At 40.6% G+C, this 17,876-nt stretch overlaps 1 protein-coding gene across 6 annotated transcripts in view; it reads right to left on the bottom strand.

The window, feature by feature from the left end:
- LOC132398401 (UPF0606 protein KIAA1549-like) overlaps window positions 1-17,876 on the bottom strand; it is a 277,859-nt gene that overhangs the window by 23,031 nt on the left and 236,952 nt on the right. For 5 of the 6 annotated variants that reach the window (XM_059977775.1, XM_059977776.1, XM_059977780.1 and 2 more), the window contains 6 exons: window positions 13,692-13,897; window positions 11,258-11,472; window positions 9,799-9,943; window positions 6,900-7,205; window positions 5,915-5,967; window positions 4,198-4,319 (listed from right to left, as the gene is read on the bottom strand). In XM_059977775.1, coding sequence (XP_059833758.1) covers window positions 4,198-4,319; window positions 5,915-5,967; window positions 6,900-7,205; window positions 9,799-9,943; window positions 11,258-11,472; window positions 13,692-13,897 — 1,047 coding nt within the window. The remainder of the gene's footprint in view (window positions 1-4,197; window positions 4,320-5,914; window positions 5,968-6,899; window positions 7,206-9,798; window positions 9,944-11,257; window positions 11,473-13,691; window positions 13,898-17,876) is intronic. The other variant, XM_059977777.1, reaches the window with a different exon arrangement.

The raw sequence follows: 17,876 nt of genomic DNA, 5'->3' as shown, positions 1-17,876 counted from the left end.
TTACAAAGAAGCAGAGAAAATTTATATTCTTTCGATTTAAATCATGTTGGGCAAATACCTATACTGCTCAAGAAGCTACATGGGCACACTTGTGAAATACCTTCCTAAGCATACACATTTTGGGAACCATATCACTTTTGTCCACAGAAACAAGGACTCCAAAAGAAAAATGGTAATCTAAAGACTGGCCAAAGTTTTTCCAAATGTCTGGTGCACAAATAAGTAAAGATAAATTACTGTAAATCTTTGACAAGTCAATTATTAATCCAAACAGATTTGGTAATTAACCTGTAACATCTGGTGCAAGGTTCCTGTTGTGATTTAAACTCTGGTTTTCTCAGCTCAAGAGAGAGGCAAGATCTAGCAGTCATGAAGTTTCCTGGCTGCTAAAGAACTTAAACAGTTACATCCACATCCTCAGTTTAATTGGGAATGATATTCAGATACTAAATCCAATAATTATTCAGTAATGGAAGAACATAATTTTAGATATCTATGACACTCTTACCAATTTTTTATAATTTTTATACACTTACTTTAATTAAATAAGATGCTGATTACCATTTGAGCAGCTTTTCAGAAGTTAATGGGCAATGAAAATCAATTTTGGTCTGAGAGCAGCATTAAGACACACAGGTATGCACACACATTACCAAGAAGGGGCCTATATTTCATTAAGAGTTTGAGAAGAGTTAGTATGTCACTAAACGCACTTGAAAATTTCTAGAGGTAGTGTGGAGAGCATTCCAACTGGTTGCATCACAATCTGCTCTCGAAGGGCCACTGCACAGGATTGAAAAAAAATTGCAGAAAATTGCAGGCTCATCATGAGCACAAGCTGTGGCCATCCACAGCTGCCGGAAGTGAGGCCTCCGCTGCCGACCTTGGAAATTGAGCCCGGGGCTCGGCTGGAGCAGAGGCCTCTGCCACCGTGACTCAGTTCACGGACTTGTTTCAGCTGGCAGCCCAGCCCTCTGGGATTAAGTGTTTTGCTTCAGGGCCAGACCCAATCGACAGCCCAGGCCCCCAGCAGTTGAAAGTGGCAGCAGAGCTTCCCCCGTCACTCGGCCCGACCTGGCGCACCCAACGACGCGACCACCCGATTGATCCCCGCGGGACACGTCCACCAACCTCAAAGAGCTGCCAACAGCACACGCATCGATGGAAACCTGGAAAGATGCACTATTTACCGAGGAAGCGTGGGAAAAGAGATGGGCTGCTGGTCAGATTGAAGTGGAGGGACTTTAGGGTCTCTCTGCCCACCATCGTACTAGCTGATGTGCAAGCCATAGAGAACTAGGTGAATTATATTAAAGGGAGACTCACCTACTGCAGGGAGATGCAGAACTGCTGTTTATTCTGTTTCACAGAGACCTGGCTCTCCCCTGCCACCCCCAATGGTGCCACCTGACCAGAGAGATTTTCCATCCATCGGATGGACCGCATGGCATCTTTGGGCAAGACTAAGGGAGGTGGTGTCTGCCTACTGATCAACACTGCATGGTGCTCGGACACAGTGGCACTGACAAGCTCCTTCAGTCCAGACCTGGAACATCTGTCGGTGAAGTGTCGTCCTATTATCTGCCTTGGGAATTCACCTTGGTCATACTGACAGCGGCCTACATTCCCCCCCAGGCGGATGTGGAGTGTGCTGTGAATACACTGTATGCCAACATCAGTGAACTTAAAACCAGGTATCCAGAGACTTTGCTCATTACAGCCGGGGACTTTAACCAGGCCAACCTCAGAAAAGCGCTGCCAAAGTTATACCAACACGTCTCCTGCTCCATTAGAGGCCCGAATATACTTGACCACTGTTACACAGCAGTCAAGGATGCCTACCGCTCCATCCCACGACCTCACTTCAGAAAATTGGACCATCAGGCTGAACTCCTCCTCCCAGTTTACAAACAGAAACTGAAGCGGGAGGTCATGGTGTCAAAAGTGTTGTTGCGCTGGACAGAGGAAACGGATGAGGTCCTCCGTGACTGCTTTGAATCGGTGGACTAGTTAGTATTCAAGGACTCGGCAGCTAACCTCAATGAGTATGCCTCAGCTGTCACGGACTTTATCTGGAAATGCACAGAGGACTGTGTGACTCGGAAGATGATTGTATTCCCTAACTGGAAACCTTGGATGAATTATGAGGTCCAGTTCCTTTTGAAGGCCAGAGCTGCCACTTTTAGGTCCGGGGATACCAGTCACTACACGGATTCCAGGTGTGAACTCCAGAAAGCCATTAAGGGTGCCAAGAGGCAATATCGAGCCAAGTTGGAAGCCCAGGCTAACCAGAGGGACGCCAGTAGACTATGGCAGGGTCTAAATGAGATCACTGGGCGCAAAGAAAGGGCTGGGAATATCAATAACTGTAGTGCTTCCTAACGAACTACGCAAGATTTGAACAGAAAAGGAGTGTCCTGCCTCCTCCGGATGAACTGGACCTGGTGGCATCGAAATTCATTGTCACCGAGGAAGACGTTAGAAGAGCCTTCCTGAAGATAAATCCAAGGAAGGTGACAGGCCCAGATGGCGTCCCGGGACGGGTTCTCCGGGCCTGTGCAAGCGAGCTAGCTGGAGTGTTTGCTGACATCTTCAACTGCTCCCTGTTTCAGTTTAAGATCCCCTCGTGTTTTAAGAAGGCAACGTTAATCCCGGTGCCGAAGAAAAGCAAGGTGGCATGCCTGAATGACTATCAACCTGTGGCTCTGACATCAGTTGCTATGAAGTGCTTCAAGCGATTGGTTATGGCACACATCAACCATAACCTACCGGTCAACCTCGACATTTTGCAATTCGCCTACCGGAGTAACAGGTTCCTTTTCATCGACTACAGCTCTGCCTTTAATACCATCATTCCAAATAAACTGATTCATAAGCTCTGGAACCTGGGTCTTAGCACTCAGATCTGCAGCTGGATCCTCAACTTCCTCACAGACAGGACCCAGGCTGTAAAAATAGGGGACAAGCTCTCCTCTACAATCACTCTGAGCACCGGTGCCCCACAGGTGCGCAGGTGGAACAGGTCAAAAGCTTTAAGTTCCTCAGGGTGAACATCACACATGACCTGACTTGGTCTAACCAAGCAGAGTCCACTGCCAAGAAGGCCCACCAGCATCTTTACTTCCTGAGAAAGCTGAAGAAATTTGGCCTGTCCCCTAAAACCCTCATTAATTTTTATAGATGCACCGTAGAAAGCATTCTTCTAGGATGCATCACAACCTGGTATGGAAGTTGTCCTGTCCAAGACTGGAAGAAGCTGCAGAAGATCCTGAACATAGCCCAGCACATCACACAAACCAGTCTTCCGTCCTTGGACTCACTTTACACTGCACTCTGTTGGAGCAGTGCTGCCAGGATAATCAAGGACACGACCCACCCAGCCAACACATTTTTTGTCCCACTTCCCTCCGGGAGAAAGTTCAGGAGCATGAAGATTCATACGGCCAGATTTGGGAACAGCTTCTTTCCAACTGTGATAAGACTGCTGAACGGATCCTCACCCGGATCTGGGCCGTACCTTCCAAATATCCGGACCTGACTTGCATTACCCTACTTTCCCTTTTCTATTTTCTAATTATGATTTATAATTTAATTTTTTATTATATTTACTTTGATTTGTACTTCAGGGAGCGCAAAGTGCAGAATCAAATATCGCTGTGATGACTGTACGCTCTAGTATCAATTGTTTGGTGACAATAAAGTAGTAGCCTCCCCAGCATCAATGACACCTTCGAAAGGCAATGCCTCAGAAAAGTGGCATCCATCATTAAGGACCCCCATCACCCAGAACATGCCCTCTTCCCATTGCTACCATGAAGGTGGCGGTACAGGAACTTGAAAATACCCATTCAACGTTTCGGGAGAGCTTCTTTTTCTTCACCATCAAATTTCTAAATGGACAATGAATCCAGAAACACCTACACTATTTTCCCTCCCTTTTTGCATTACTTATTTAATTTTTTTTTATATATACTTCTTTTTGTAATTTATAGTTTCTTTACTGTTATGTATAAACTACTGCTGCAAAACAAAAAAAAAAATGACATACGCCAGTGATATTAACCTGATTCTGAGGTTTGAGGAGTTTCATTCACATGAATTGTTCACATTAATGCAGTAATAGTGAGTACTGTGAAAAGGAACTAATTGATCACAGATGATACATTCTAAAACCATCAACACACTATACATTCGTACCAGGATTGTTTCCTGGAGGTCTTGTTTGAAATTCATCAGCATACATGGGTCTGTTTGAGTATAGGATTTCCTGCTGGGACTGCTCTTGCCTCATCTCTTCTCCTGGCCGCATATATCCAGAACTGAATCACATATAAGGAAGAAATTAGAAACAAACATTTAGTAATACACGCAAATTTCTTCTTCGGTATTTTACACAAAAGGAGATAAAGGATTATGTATTGCTAAACGTCCCCAACAAATGCTTTAAATAAAGGTTCATGGTTCAGTAAAAACTGGAATTAAAATGCTGAATCATTTGTACTGGTTCACAATTGGACAGCTTACAGACATGCAAGGGTTAATTTGTTTAAATACTATTTTACTTCATGGTGTGAATTCCATGAATTTAGAAGACAGATGAAGGAGTTAAGTATCAGCTTGCAGTTAAAAAAGGTAGTTTAGAAATGGGCTTCGAGTATTCTGCTGCTGATTCTGTCTACTTCTTGTTAGCTGCTGCTAGTGTACAGAAGAGCTGCATAGAAAGTTTGTGCAAGTGGCAACATGCTATCTCCTGGATCTGAATTGGTTAACTTTGACTGCTGGTTACTTTTTGGGAAAAGGTCACTGTTTTTTTTATCTTCTAAAATTTAAAGCTCATTATATTGCATTATTTAAAATATATTGTTCTTTTTCCAAGGATGAAGAAATTAGTCTGTGTATGAAAGTTTTTCAGCATTGCTTGATGTTTTGGATTGGAAGAATGCAAAGGGAACTGTAGTGAGGAAGTCAAGATCTTTTTCCTCTGTTGTGCAAGGCTTTCAAACACATTAAACTGGAATGGAAACATCAGAGGTGAAACCATGAACCGTTGAGTAAAATTTGGAAAATTCCACTTGGATATCTTTGATTCTCATATGCCAAAGGGAGAGCACATCAGACATTAAAAGGTTTTAGTATGATTCTTAAGTTCCTTGGATGAATGGCTGTCAGCTCTCCTAGCTTGCATTTTCAAACTGTCTCGAATCAGGGGCTCTGTATATAAAAAAAATGACCCTGACTGCAAATGAGTTTATAAGTAATGAATAAGAATACTGCTGGGATTGAAAGATACAATCTGATCATTAACATCAAATGGATCGTAAACATGTTTGTTATGGGAGACAGACTGCTGTTCTTTGGGTATGGCATATGTTTTAATTGCATTGTTAAATTGTGTGCTTTATTAGATCATTAACCTATAATCACAAGCCTCTGAAGGATCTCTCTGTATGTTGTCTGAATGCCAGCAGCAGAAACCACACAGCTGTTGTGAAAAATGTGTCAAGAGGGTAAATAGATGAACACAACAATGACCAACACAACTTAAAGGACAACTGAGGTTAACAATTTAAAAAAAATCTCAACCTGTATTGTGTTACCTACAATTGTAAGCAGAGGTACTGCACCATCTTCATCCCTAGCAACCCACAGAATTTGGATAAGTAAATATGATGTACAGATAAGCATGACCATCTAACACATCCTTAAATGTTATACTTTTAAATTATTTAGATACCTTAAAATATAACATTTAAGATCCTCAGTTTGGCTTTTGTCCCTTCTCAAGATACATGCTCCAATTGCTTTCATTGACAAGGCTTTGCTGAATTGAAACAGTAAAGGTTGAGGTGACTTCACTTGCATGCTTTAGCAGTGCTCCTTATTATCTCAGTAAGTGCATTTGTTTGTTTCTTACCTGTGCAGGTGGCTTGCTGCAGAAGGCTGATTTGACCCTGTATCTTCATACCTCTGTGGACCAAAGAAACAATTTTATTAGTTAAATGCTAACCTTGATTCTTTCAATTTTGAAAATGACGATCACTGCCAAAAGTAACAATGGCAGACTAAATTAAGGAACAATGCATGAAAATTGGTGACATTTAATCAGCCCCTCCACTTCTACTTCCAGCATTAGATTTCTCCACATTACTACTGCAATATTATCATAGAGAGGTGCATAGAGAGGCTAGGGCTCCAACCCATTGTAACCGATGGAAAGCAAGAGTGTAAGAATTTTGGCACCGTCAGGAGTTAATAGAAAAATCTAACTATAGCTAGGTTATCTAACACACACTTTGATCAATAACTTCCCTCTCTGTTCCAGTAGACACAAACGCCCAACAGAAAAAGCTCTTTTACACTAACAGAGTCAGGTTTTGTTATTGGAAAAGAAAAAAAAGTTAAAGAAAGGGCAACTGAATGTTATGGATTGCTTTAATCATGAAACATTGTGATTTAAAAAGTCTGTAATAAGACTTTTCACAGACTTTTTGTGGTTTTAAGTGACTCACAGAGTTTATGACAAATTTAGATTCTAATGTCCTTTGATTTTGGTATTTAGATTGGATCACCTTCAGAAGGCTGGAATGGAAAGTTGCCATCCTAAGCAAGATCTCACTTCAATTCAGTACATACCCTGCAAATAGTACCTGGCAGCTCAAGACTTTTCCAAATATTGCTAAGCTTCATCTCACTAAGATCAGCACCTCTTGAACACTGCTAACTATATTTCATTACCCCAATGATTAAAAATTTGGATGAAAATAAAGTCAAAATAAAATGTGATGGCATGATGAAAAAAAATTAATATCATACTGCTGGGACTTCAGCAGTGCATGCACCAAGGAAGTGTTTACACATGTTTGAACACACTTGTGTGGAATGATTTACATGTTACATACCGTTACATATGGATTGCTGAGACTCTGGGGTTGTTCATACACTGGAGTCCAGTGGTTGTTAGCTGAAACTTTGGTTCCCCTGATAGGAGTGCTGGTGGTTGGCTGACCATGGCTGACTGCTGATAAGACTTTTCCAGGACTACCTGGAGCTGCCAAAGCAAATGCATCATCCAGCAGAGAGTACATCTGCTGCCTTGCCTCTTCAATGGATGGCTGTGGTGGGAGATATGGTGGGGGGGCAGGAGGGGGAGGATGAGTATGAGATGGAGAGTGAGGTCTAGGCTCCGGAGGCAGGTCAGGGTCCGACTGTAAAATACAGAACCACATCAAGATTAGGTCACTGGGGTTGGGGCAATGAAAGGAGATAACGTAAAGGTCAATTGTTCTGTGGGAATGCTGTGGGAAGGTGGTTAACATTGTATTTCTACCCAGTGTTAGAGCTTTTATTGAAATTATCTTTTCAGAATCAAGCATTAGCATTTTCATAATTCTGTGAAAGAACAAGGAAGCAATCACAGAAAAATTATGTTGCAAAATTTATTAGTGGCATAATCCAGAAATCCAGTTCAATTAACCATTTAACAAGTGTGCTAGCTGGACTAATTTCACGGCTAGTTGGAGCTTCAACAAGTTGTGCTGTGGAGCAGCAAGATGCAGGCTTGCAATAACAGGCTAATTCTTAGCCAGTTCCAAATTCAAAATATTCCAGTATGAGGTGGTGTAAAATGAGAAGCAATCAATGTCAACCTCACAGACTGGATAGTTTACTGTAGGCTGGTCCAAAAAACTCTTAGATACAAATCTTGCAGCAGTTTAGCTTCCTTGAAAATTAAACATTATTCACTTCTGTTAAACTTTTCTGCATATTGGGTCAATTCTTCCATACTTGGGCAAAAACTTAAGAATGTGGTGACCTAGTAAGGATTGTACAGTCAATCATGCTGAAATTATTCACTTTAAGTGGTCCCCTTCCTCCCTACACACTAGGTATAATGTCGCTTTATACAATCATTAAGTAACACAAGTAAACTCCATCTACCTCATGTTTATAAGGACTGAAATATTTCATTTTCTTTCAAAATCTAAATGAAGGTGATTGTGTGCACTTATCTTTCCAAAGTAACACAAACACTTTTCAACCAAGGTCTAGAAAAATCCACTGTAGAGCAGTATGAGGGGCATGAGAACATTTCAGCTCTGACATGACAAAGGTTGGATGTAGGCTTCCCTCTTAATTTACCTAAATGTCCCCTATAGGTGGTGTTAGAGAAGAAGTTAGGGACAAAATGTATCCTTGGATGTTTTCTGGTGCTTTAGACAAACAATTTATGAAAAACCCTATAACATTAATGATAATAAGCAAGTGTTCAAGTACATAAAGGGATATTGGCATATTCACTGGCCGGGCCAAAAGGAACAACTACAAAGTGATGTGGGAAAATAAGAAGGAAGAGCAGAATGGAACTAAAATAATTGCTTAAATGAGAAGAAACTACTTAATGTTGGGTTGGAATCTGGATGTGCTGGTTCATGAGATTCAGAAAGTAAACATGCAGTTGCAGCAAGTAATTAGAAAGTGGTAGTTTGATCCGCACAGCCAGCAATCAGAGAAAAAACACACTGCTGATATTGTAATTGACGATGGCAAGACCTCATGTGAACTTGGATGCAACCTTCATGTTTATAATGAAGAAGACACATTGTGGAGCAGCTTCACCAGTTTGAAGCCCAGGACTTGATAAGGAGGTGAAAAGGACTAGTTGATACTTTTTGTTTAGAAGGGACAGAGAGTAATGGCTGAGGGGAATTTTTCTAATGCTGGAGAATTCAAACTAGAGCTGAATTCTCAGCATAGAGGTGAAATATTTAAAATTCTGATAAGAAGTCAATGGGGTAAAGATTTCTCTGCCTCAATAAGTTATGGAAGGTTATTAGTTATTACAATTGGTAGATACTTGGATAAGCAGTACTGTAGAATTCAAAATATGGCACCCTCGGGACTTTGGAGGTGCCAGACTAGCAGATATTAAAAGGAGCAAGGGAATGGAGCCCAGGTTATTTAACAGTACGATGGAAAGTGTGTCCTAGCGAGTTTTAAGCTGGAGTTCTGAAAATTTTTTTATGCCATGGACCAATATTATTATGCAAGGGGTCTATGGTGGTTTAAAGAGAGCACAAGAACCATTAACCACTTAGCAGAACAATCAAGACTTTTTGTATAATTCGACAGCAGATTACTGGAGCTTGACTGAAGTGGAATATGGGATCAGATGGGGAAAGTACAAAAGCCCCAGGATTAGTCATAATATTGAACAGTGAGGCAGGTTCATGGCCCTTACCAGAAGTCATGGGCATCTTGTATTCTTTAAGAAAGCAGCTGAAGGCACAGTGGCCCAGCCAGTAGAGTGGTTCCTCACAGTTCTAGTGACCACAATCAACAGTGTGCAGTGTGGAGTTGACAATGTTTTCCCAATGACTCTATGTTCCCTCTGGATGCTTTGGTACTTTCCATGCATCGCAAAGACACAAGAGTTGTAGGTTAATTAGCTCCTGTAAATTACTCAACTCAGGAGCCCAGATGCCCAATTCAACAACTTAGGAGGAGTTCTGATAAAGGAGGACAAGAAAATAGGACTCATGTATGATAAGTGTAAATGTGCGTTTGATGGTTGGCATTTTGACTCTCAGTTACTTAACAGGAAACAAGAGAACAGTGGCGAAACCAAAAAGCTTGCAAAGAGAAAGGTTTTGAGGTGCAAAGTAACAACTGTGTTGCAGCTTAGTGCTTGTTTACTTGTTCGTTTGAAAATAATGCAAGTACTTTATAACAATGAGAGAAAAATTATTTTTAAGACTTATAGGAAGAAATTGCAGACAATTAAGGTTCTTCCATGCTTACAACATAGGCTGCATTGTTCACTCCAGGTGGCTTCTTGTAGGTCCCATCACTATCCGTGGTTATCAGCCTGTCCTTTTCTGCATCTGTCATGCTGCCGTTCACCTGATGTCTCCGCCTCTGGCGTGGAGATCTTTTCCCACGATAGCTGAAATGAATGAGACCAAAAGATTAATTTCAGGATCATTTTATTTGTAAGCACAGAGAAATTGAGGAATGCTCAAAAATCATGTAGAAAATGTGATGCTTCAATATATAGCCTCTTTTCAGTTTAAAATTATAAAAAGACCACCTGCAGTTGTAAATGGATTCTGAAGTACAGATTTGAGAAGATAAAGAACACTGCTAGTTAGTGAGGTCAGTCCGATGGGAGGTAGGCCAATTGATGAGGACAGGAGAGGAAGAGGAGAGCTTAATGTGGCTGTCTTTGGTATATGCATCACTTTATTTTTGCCCATGCTTAGTCTACCATACCAATGTGGAATTAAGAATACAATTAATAATGCTTCCTTTCATGTTTTATTCATTATATGTGTAACCCCCTGGGTCGCCTCAGGCTCGCTCAGCTCGTTCTCGTCTAGGGGGAGCAGCCTTCGGCCCCGCCAAACTGGGTAATCAGCTGGTGTGGATGCTGTGTGATGTCCCCGCCTTGCCCAAAAACAGACAGTACACCACATGCGATTAAATGAGTACAATTTATAAAGGTTACTATAACTAAGTGATTAATAACGATACAGTATATATGAAGAGCAAATTAAAGAAAAGGCGCCAAACTTATCAAAGTCCAAACCACTTCGTGCACAGCCGTTGGAGCTCAATTACTGAAGTCTTCTGGCCACCATTCGATCCCCTCCGAAATCCTCGACTCGCAGCTCAGGATCCTCCGAGTGGTCAACCAAGCACATCTAGCTTCATCCCCCCCGCCCCCTCGGAGAATCTCCCGGCCTCGGACCCCCCTTTGGGGTCCGATCCTCGCCCAGCTTAGAGCATTGCGTCCTCTCTCTCTTGACCCCCTCGCGCCGATCTGCCCAAAAGCCGGTCAACAAAAGCTTACAGACTCAGAAGAAAGAACATTAATCCCCATTTGGTCTACAAAGGAATACCATTCTCGTTATCAGTAAATTAGCATTCCTGCTAGTTAACAAAAGGAAACCCTTTCCCAACAGTAACAAAGAGAAAAAAGAAACCCCCTTTACACATGCAAGATAATTTTATTGATGTATTCAGTGATGATAATTTTGTGTTCACTCCTGGTCATCATTTAAATCCAGCTTGTCCCATTTCAATGGTAGTGGAAGGTACAGGCCAACAGTATGCTCCTCTCCAGAACTAAACTTGGGAACTTTAAAATATTAACTTGGGTAAAGATAGCTTGGAGTTCATTTATTTACATATTTATTCATTATCAGAAGTTTTATTTCAAGATGACTTTGTAATACATACAGAGATCTTATGTGCCCACCTTTTCCTCAGTTCCACAGGGACATCTGCACTGGGATCAAGGATCCTGTCAATATGAACTTGAGCCCTGCGGTAGACTCGGCGTCGCTCCTTTGCTTCAATGGTACCAACTTCATCCATGATGGGGAAGTCATAGTGTCCTTTCCTTTTAGCCCGGAGTCTGATCTTATTGCGATGATGTTCAATTTCAGATTTCTGTCTCAAAGCTCTCTGAACCTAAAGTAGAAATGGGAAGATATTGAATTTTGTTTATCATTCTGGCACCTTTGTGGGGGCTTACCAAAGGACAGCAGAAGCAATTTTGGAGTTTCAACTAACATACACAAAAGATAACCAAATCTGGTTTAGTACTGGGAGGTAGATAAGGTGCTGGATAACTTTGTTGGTTTACACATCTGATTTAAACACAGTAAAGCACAGTGGACTTTCTATAGCAATGACTACAAATTTGAGGAATCTAAAAACAGGTGAGCAATCAATTCACAACTACTCATCATCACAATAGTTGAATAAGTGAGTACTTTATTGGTAATTAGTGAAAATGAGTCAAAGGTGATGATCGGGATACGAGACAAGGCTTTTTAAAAAAATAAATATAAAAGTGGAGCATGCTCATAATAGAGAGAGTACATGGGCACATGTGACCTCTTGTGAGAGTGAGAAAGATAGAGATACAGGTTGAGTACACCTTATCCAAAATTCTAAAACCTCCGAAATTTGAAATTTTTTAGGAGTGCTGATATGCCATCACAAATGGAAAATTCCACAAGGTGCTTGGAGGGTTCCCAGGCAATGTGCAAATCCTTGCACACTACAGACAGTTCTAATAATTGACCTCATATACATAACGAACAGAAGTTAATGAAAAATAGAAAAACACCGCATAAAGTGAAATATTAATATCTTGATTGTGGAGTGAAAGAGTCGATTCGTCAGCATATGCTGCTTAATGGTATGCCGTTCATGAAATAAGCAAATCTATCACGGTGAACTGAAAATTGAAGGTAATTGCAAACATTCAGCATGCTGGTTGCATAAGTTTAAGAAAAGGCATAGCATTTTAAATTTTTTTTAAGTCTGCTGATCACCAAGCAGCAGAGGACTCAAATGAGTTTGCCAAGATTGGCGCTGATAAAAATCTAACACCAGAATAAGTCTATAATGCAGATTATTTTTATAGCATACAGGAAAAACTAAAAAAACATAAAATATAGATAGAGTTCACAACTTCTTAATCAAAACACGGCACTGTAGGTTGACGCTGAAAATCTACCATTTGTTTTCGTTCAAAAGCTGATTCTCCTGACGTTGCTGTGCTGCTTTTGTTACCCTGCACACATTAATTATATTTTCATTATACTGATGGTATGTAATATAAATCATTATATAGATATAATTGCAAGGAAAGCACAACAGTACCTCTACTTCCTCAGGAGTTTGCGGAGATTCAGCACATCGTCAAAAACTTTGGCAAATTTCTACTGCTGTGCGGTGGAAAGTGACTGGGTTGACTGGCTGCATTACAGCCTGGTATGGCAACACCAATGTCTTTGAGCAGAAAATCCTACAAAAGGTAGTGGATTTTGCCCAGTACATTACTGAGCACCATCTACATGAAGTGTTGTTGTGGAAAAACAACATCCATCAAAGATCCTAACCACCCAGGCCATGTTTTTTTTCTCGCTGCAGTCATCTCGTAGAAGGTACAGGTGCCTCAGGACTCGCACCACCAGGTTCAAGAACAGTTATTACCCCTCAATCATCAGGGTCTTGAACAAAAGGGAGTAAATATACTCATTTAAGACTTATCTTATTATAAAATGCTGGTTATTTATTGCTATTTATTTATATCTGCATTTGAACAGGTTGTTGTTTATTGATCCTCTTTACAGTCATTGTTTTAGAGATTTGCTAAGTAGGTCCACAGAAAAAGAAGCTCGGGGTTGTATGTAGTGATACCTAAGTACTCTGATAATAAATTTTACTTTGAAATGGAGTAATTTTTACAAGTAAATACATATAAGTGTGATAAACAAGTGTAAGACAAAGATTGCTTACCAGTCGCACATGAATTCAGAGATGGAAATGATAGCGATCCCAACCAATCTTATTATATATATCAAAACTTTAAAAATATCCAAATTTCAAAACACTTCCAGCCCCAAGCACTTTGAATAAGGGGTACTCGACCCGTAGCGTGTATGATTGAGTATGTTTATGTGTATACACATGACAAAAGTGAGATAAAATGATGATAGCCATGTTTTGTATACTTCAGTTCATAGTCAGCGAGCTTGTTATTTATTAAGTGCCAAGTGCCTTCACAATGAATGATATGTAATTTATTGAAAAACATTTTAAAGTATAAAAGATTCAAGCAACCCCTGTACTGCAAAATTCTATTCCATTTCTCTGAGGAACCCAGCAAATCTTACCTCTTTATTGATTTTGTTTGTTTCAGCCACTCGCTCAGGAAGTAATGGATTCTGTAAAGGAGGGGCTGGAATTGGTTGCATGGCGATCAGCTGAATTTTGTTTGGTAGCCATTTGCCTGTTTCTGATGGGCGTGACATCCGATCAACATGATCAAAAATGGAAGCGGAGGAAGGCTGCTCATCAGGCTTGTCAGTCTGATGAGCCTCTGGAATAGAACATGAACATCAGAGCACAGACAGTGAATGACTGGTAGGGACCACTGGCAAATTACACCGCCGGTGAAAATCTAATGCAGTAATTTGGGATCCAACATTACAGTAATGTTACTACTAGACCATATTATTTGAATCAAAAGCCTAACAATCCAGTAAAATGGTTTCCAAGATGAAATGCCTTATGGTGGTTTCCATAAAGAATTTTTTCTAATTTTGGAAATCAGATGGTAACATCAAATATCAAGACAGGACAGGTTGAGAAAAATACTTAAAATCATTATTTTGGTTTGTATTCAGATCTCCTTCATTCCCAGAACAAGCTGATAGGGTGCACCCCATTCTCAGAGGAGTGGTGTTCATTCCATTGAAAACAATGTGCATAACATGTTCACTCTACTCCGGACTAACTGAACAAAGGAACTCATATGTCAGGCTGTTCATTGACTGCAGTTCTGTGTTCAACACAAGAATACAATCTAAACTCATCACTAAACTTCAAGACCCACCCCTCTGTACTTCCCTCTGCAACTGGATGCTTGAGTTCCTCATCCACAGACTCAGTGAGAATTGGTAACAACATCTCCTCGCTGACTATCAACACAGGTGCACCTCAAGGTTGTGTGCTTAGCTCCCTGCCTTACAATCTATACACACATAAATATGTGGCTAAGCATTTTAATGCCATAAACAAATTCACCAATGGCACCATTATTGTTGGATGTATCTCAGTGACTCCATGCACAGTAGTCAGAAAGGACACCTGGTTCCATAACAACATCTCGCTCAATGTCAATAAGAGTAATGAGCTGACCGGAAGGGGGAGGAGGATGAACATGTACCAGTCTAAATTGGGGAACTGACCATGGAAAGATTCAGCCATTTTAAATTCCTGGGTATTAGTGTATCACATTATTTGTCCCAGTCCCAGCGTGTAGATGCAACCACAAAGAAAGCATGCCAGCATTTGTATTTTCTTCGCAGGTTAATGACATTCAGCTTTTTGCCCAACACTTCAATGAACTGTGACAGATGTGCTGTTGAAAGTGTCCTGACTGCTGCATCATAGTCTGGTACAGTAATTCAAATGCACTGGAATGCACGAACCTTCAGTGAGTAGTGGACTCAGCCCAGATCATTGGCAAATCTCTTCTACACTACTGGTTGTATTCCATGAGAGGTGCTGCCTGAAGAAGGCAATACCCATCATTAAAGATCCCCATCATCCAGGCCATGGCATCTTCTCACAGCTACTACTGGGCTGAATATACATAAGTCTGAAATTGTAGACCACCATGTTCAACAGATACTTCTCAAGCCAACTGACACACACCCAATCACTCCAGTTTAGCAACGCTATGACCACTCCGCATTAAAGTGGACTTCTTAAAAGTTCTTATCAGCTGTTTCTTGTAAAAATTATGTATAATGTACATTTAATTTTGGCTTTTCTTTTGTAAGCTCCTCATATGATTCGATTCTACATGCCTCTAATGCTGCTATAAATAATATTTTTTTCATTGTAAATATTTGTGCTTATGACAATGAACTCTACTTTGACTTTTAGGAACAGATGGCAATCACTGAATAATATTGACTGAATGAATGTTCTGCATACCTTACAAACAAACCAACTTTCTAGGATTAATCAATTCTGCTCTGGCTCCCAAAAAATTTGATGTTGGAAATTCAATGGAAATAAGTGGCTATGCTCATCCAGCTGGATAATTAAACTCCAGTGATTCTATATCTTTGCTGTAGATCCCATAGGAAACAGGGGTGCTGTAGGAAGTGCAGATGTCTCAGAGGCTCTGCCAATCAGGTTTGATGCAGACCTTTGTTACTGCTTACATGGAGCTTGTAAGCATGGGTTTCTTCTGCATGCAGCAGATTCCTTCAATATCCTAAGGTGTGTTGGTTGGTTGGTGAATTGACTGCTGTAAATCTCTTCAATATAGACGGAGAGTGGCACAACAAGCATGGAGGTGAGGTGGTGGGGGGGGGGGGTTTACAGCTGTTATTAATGGGAATAAGTTGAAGGGAAATAATAGGATTGTTCTGCTGGCCTTGACTCATTAGGGTTGTCTGGCTCCATGCTTGTTAAAAAGAATGCATGAAAATAATGAAATACGGAAATACAATTGGAATTAAGGTACCCAAATCCTAATTAAATTTATAATTAAAAACATCATCAGTGTCAAGGGAAACTATGAGAGGTAGTCCTTCAGATGTACAGGAACAGATGACAAAGGGGTAGAGATGGTGGTGCACAGAATAAACAGGAGACTAAAAATCTGGCTGAGCTGTGCCACAACAACTTCTTACTTAATGTCAGCAAGACCAAAGAGCTCATTATTGAGACAGTCCTCATCAGAGAATTGTAGGTGGAGAGGCTCAGTAACCTTAAGTTCCTCAATGTTACAATTTCAGAGGACCTGTCCCCATATCTGCAACTATGAAGAAGGCACATCAAGGACACTTCATCTCATGTTCTTGATATTTATAGTTTATTTATTATTATTATTTATTTCTTTTTGTATTTGCAGTTTGCTGTCTTTTGCACATTGGTTGAACACCCAAGTTGGTGCAGTCTTTCACTGATTCTATTGTGGATTTATTCAGTATTTTCTTCTTCGGGAAAATTAACCTCAGGGTTGTATATGGTGACATATATGTACTTGGGTAATAAATTTACTTTTGAACTTTGAGAGTTCACGGCCAAGCTTAGTAGGGTCTTTAGAGGCAGGGGATCAGAGGGAACCACAGCTCCAGAGGCAGGGGAACAGTCAAGCTGTGGTCCAGGAACTAGAAAGCTGTAATACTGACAGAGCAACAGGAGCAGAGGAGCTGGAGTGGCAGAAATTATGGGCTCATTGCCTATAAAAGCAGTAGAGCAGCAGCAGCAGCCAAAATGAGCAAGAGATTCTGGAGTCATGGGATTTGGGATATAAAGAAGATGAACAACAAGGGAACAGGAGTGGCAGCTCCATGGAAGGGAAGCAACTGGAACTGGGGATCTAGGAGTGCTGAAAGTGATAGTGGGTGAGATCTCAGTATCTTCATACAATAAGTTAGGCTGCTGGGAGTACATCAGTTTGAAATTTAATCATGCAAATTAGTAATGGAACTTCAGCTATTTCTGACTAACAGGGTTTTAATAAAGTGAACCACAAAGGTAATTGTTTGTCACTGCGATTTCATTATACAATTATGTTTGTATAGAATCACTTAGGCAGCATGGTAGCATAGAGCCTAATGTAATCACTTTACAGCACCAGTGATCATTGATTGTGGTTCGATTCTCATTTGGACTGTATCAATTGCTCTTTTTCCAAATATACCAATTCCAGTAACAACTTCAGACAGCCAGAGGGCACCAGCATTGCTTTCTAAGCACTGAGCAATCTGAACCCATGCAGCAGATTTTCTTAGCAGACTTAAATGTGGTTCTGGTATCCATGGAAACCACAACCAAGCATCTGAGTACATCTATCTTCAAAGGCCTTGAAATATACCAAACCACTGGCTTCCAAATGATTATCTGTTTCACTAAATATTCTGTTACGATGGCACTTAGTAAAAAGATTACAGGCCTCCCCCAACAGCTTGTGGTACAGTTCTCAGAAAATATTTTGGAATATATGATGGAATCATAATCTATGGCACACATTAAAGAGTAGGAACAGATGTACGGGAGAAGGAAGAAAAAGAAGACAGTAAAGTTCTTTGTACTGTAAGAGATAAACAGAGAGGAAGAGGTGGAGAATTTCTTACATGTATTTATTTTAAAGCTAGGAGCATTGTAAGAAAGGTGGATGAGTTTAGAGCATGGATTGATACCTGAAAAATATGATGTTGTAGCTATTAGTGAAACATGGTTGCAGGAGGGCTGTGATTGGCAACTAAATATTCCTGGATTTCATTGCTTCAGGTGTGATAGAATCAGAGGGACAAGAGGGGGAGGTGTTGCGT

The sequence above is a fragment of the Hypanus sabinus genome, chromosome 8 (genome assembly GCF_030144855.1).
Source record: "Hypanus sabinus isolate sHypSab1 chromosome 8, sHypSab1.hap1, whole genome shotgun sequence".
Taxonomy (NCBI): domain Eukaryota; kingdom Metazoa; phylum Chordata; class Chondrichthyes; order Myliobatiformes; family Dasyatidae; genus Hypanus; species Hypanus sabinus.
Note: the sequence above shows the minus strand (reverse complement) of the source record. Positions and strands in the feature narration are given on the sequence as shown.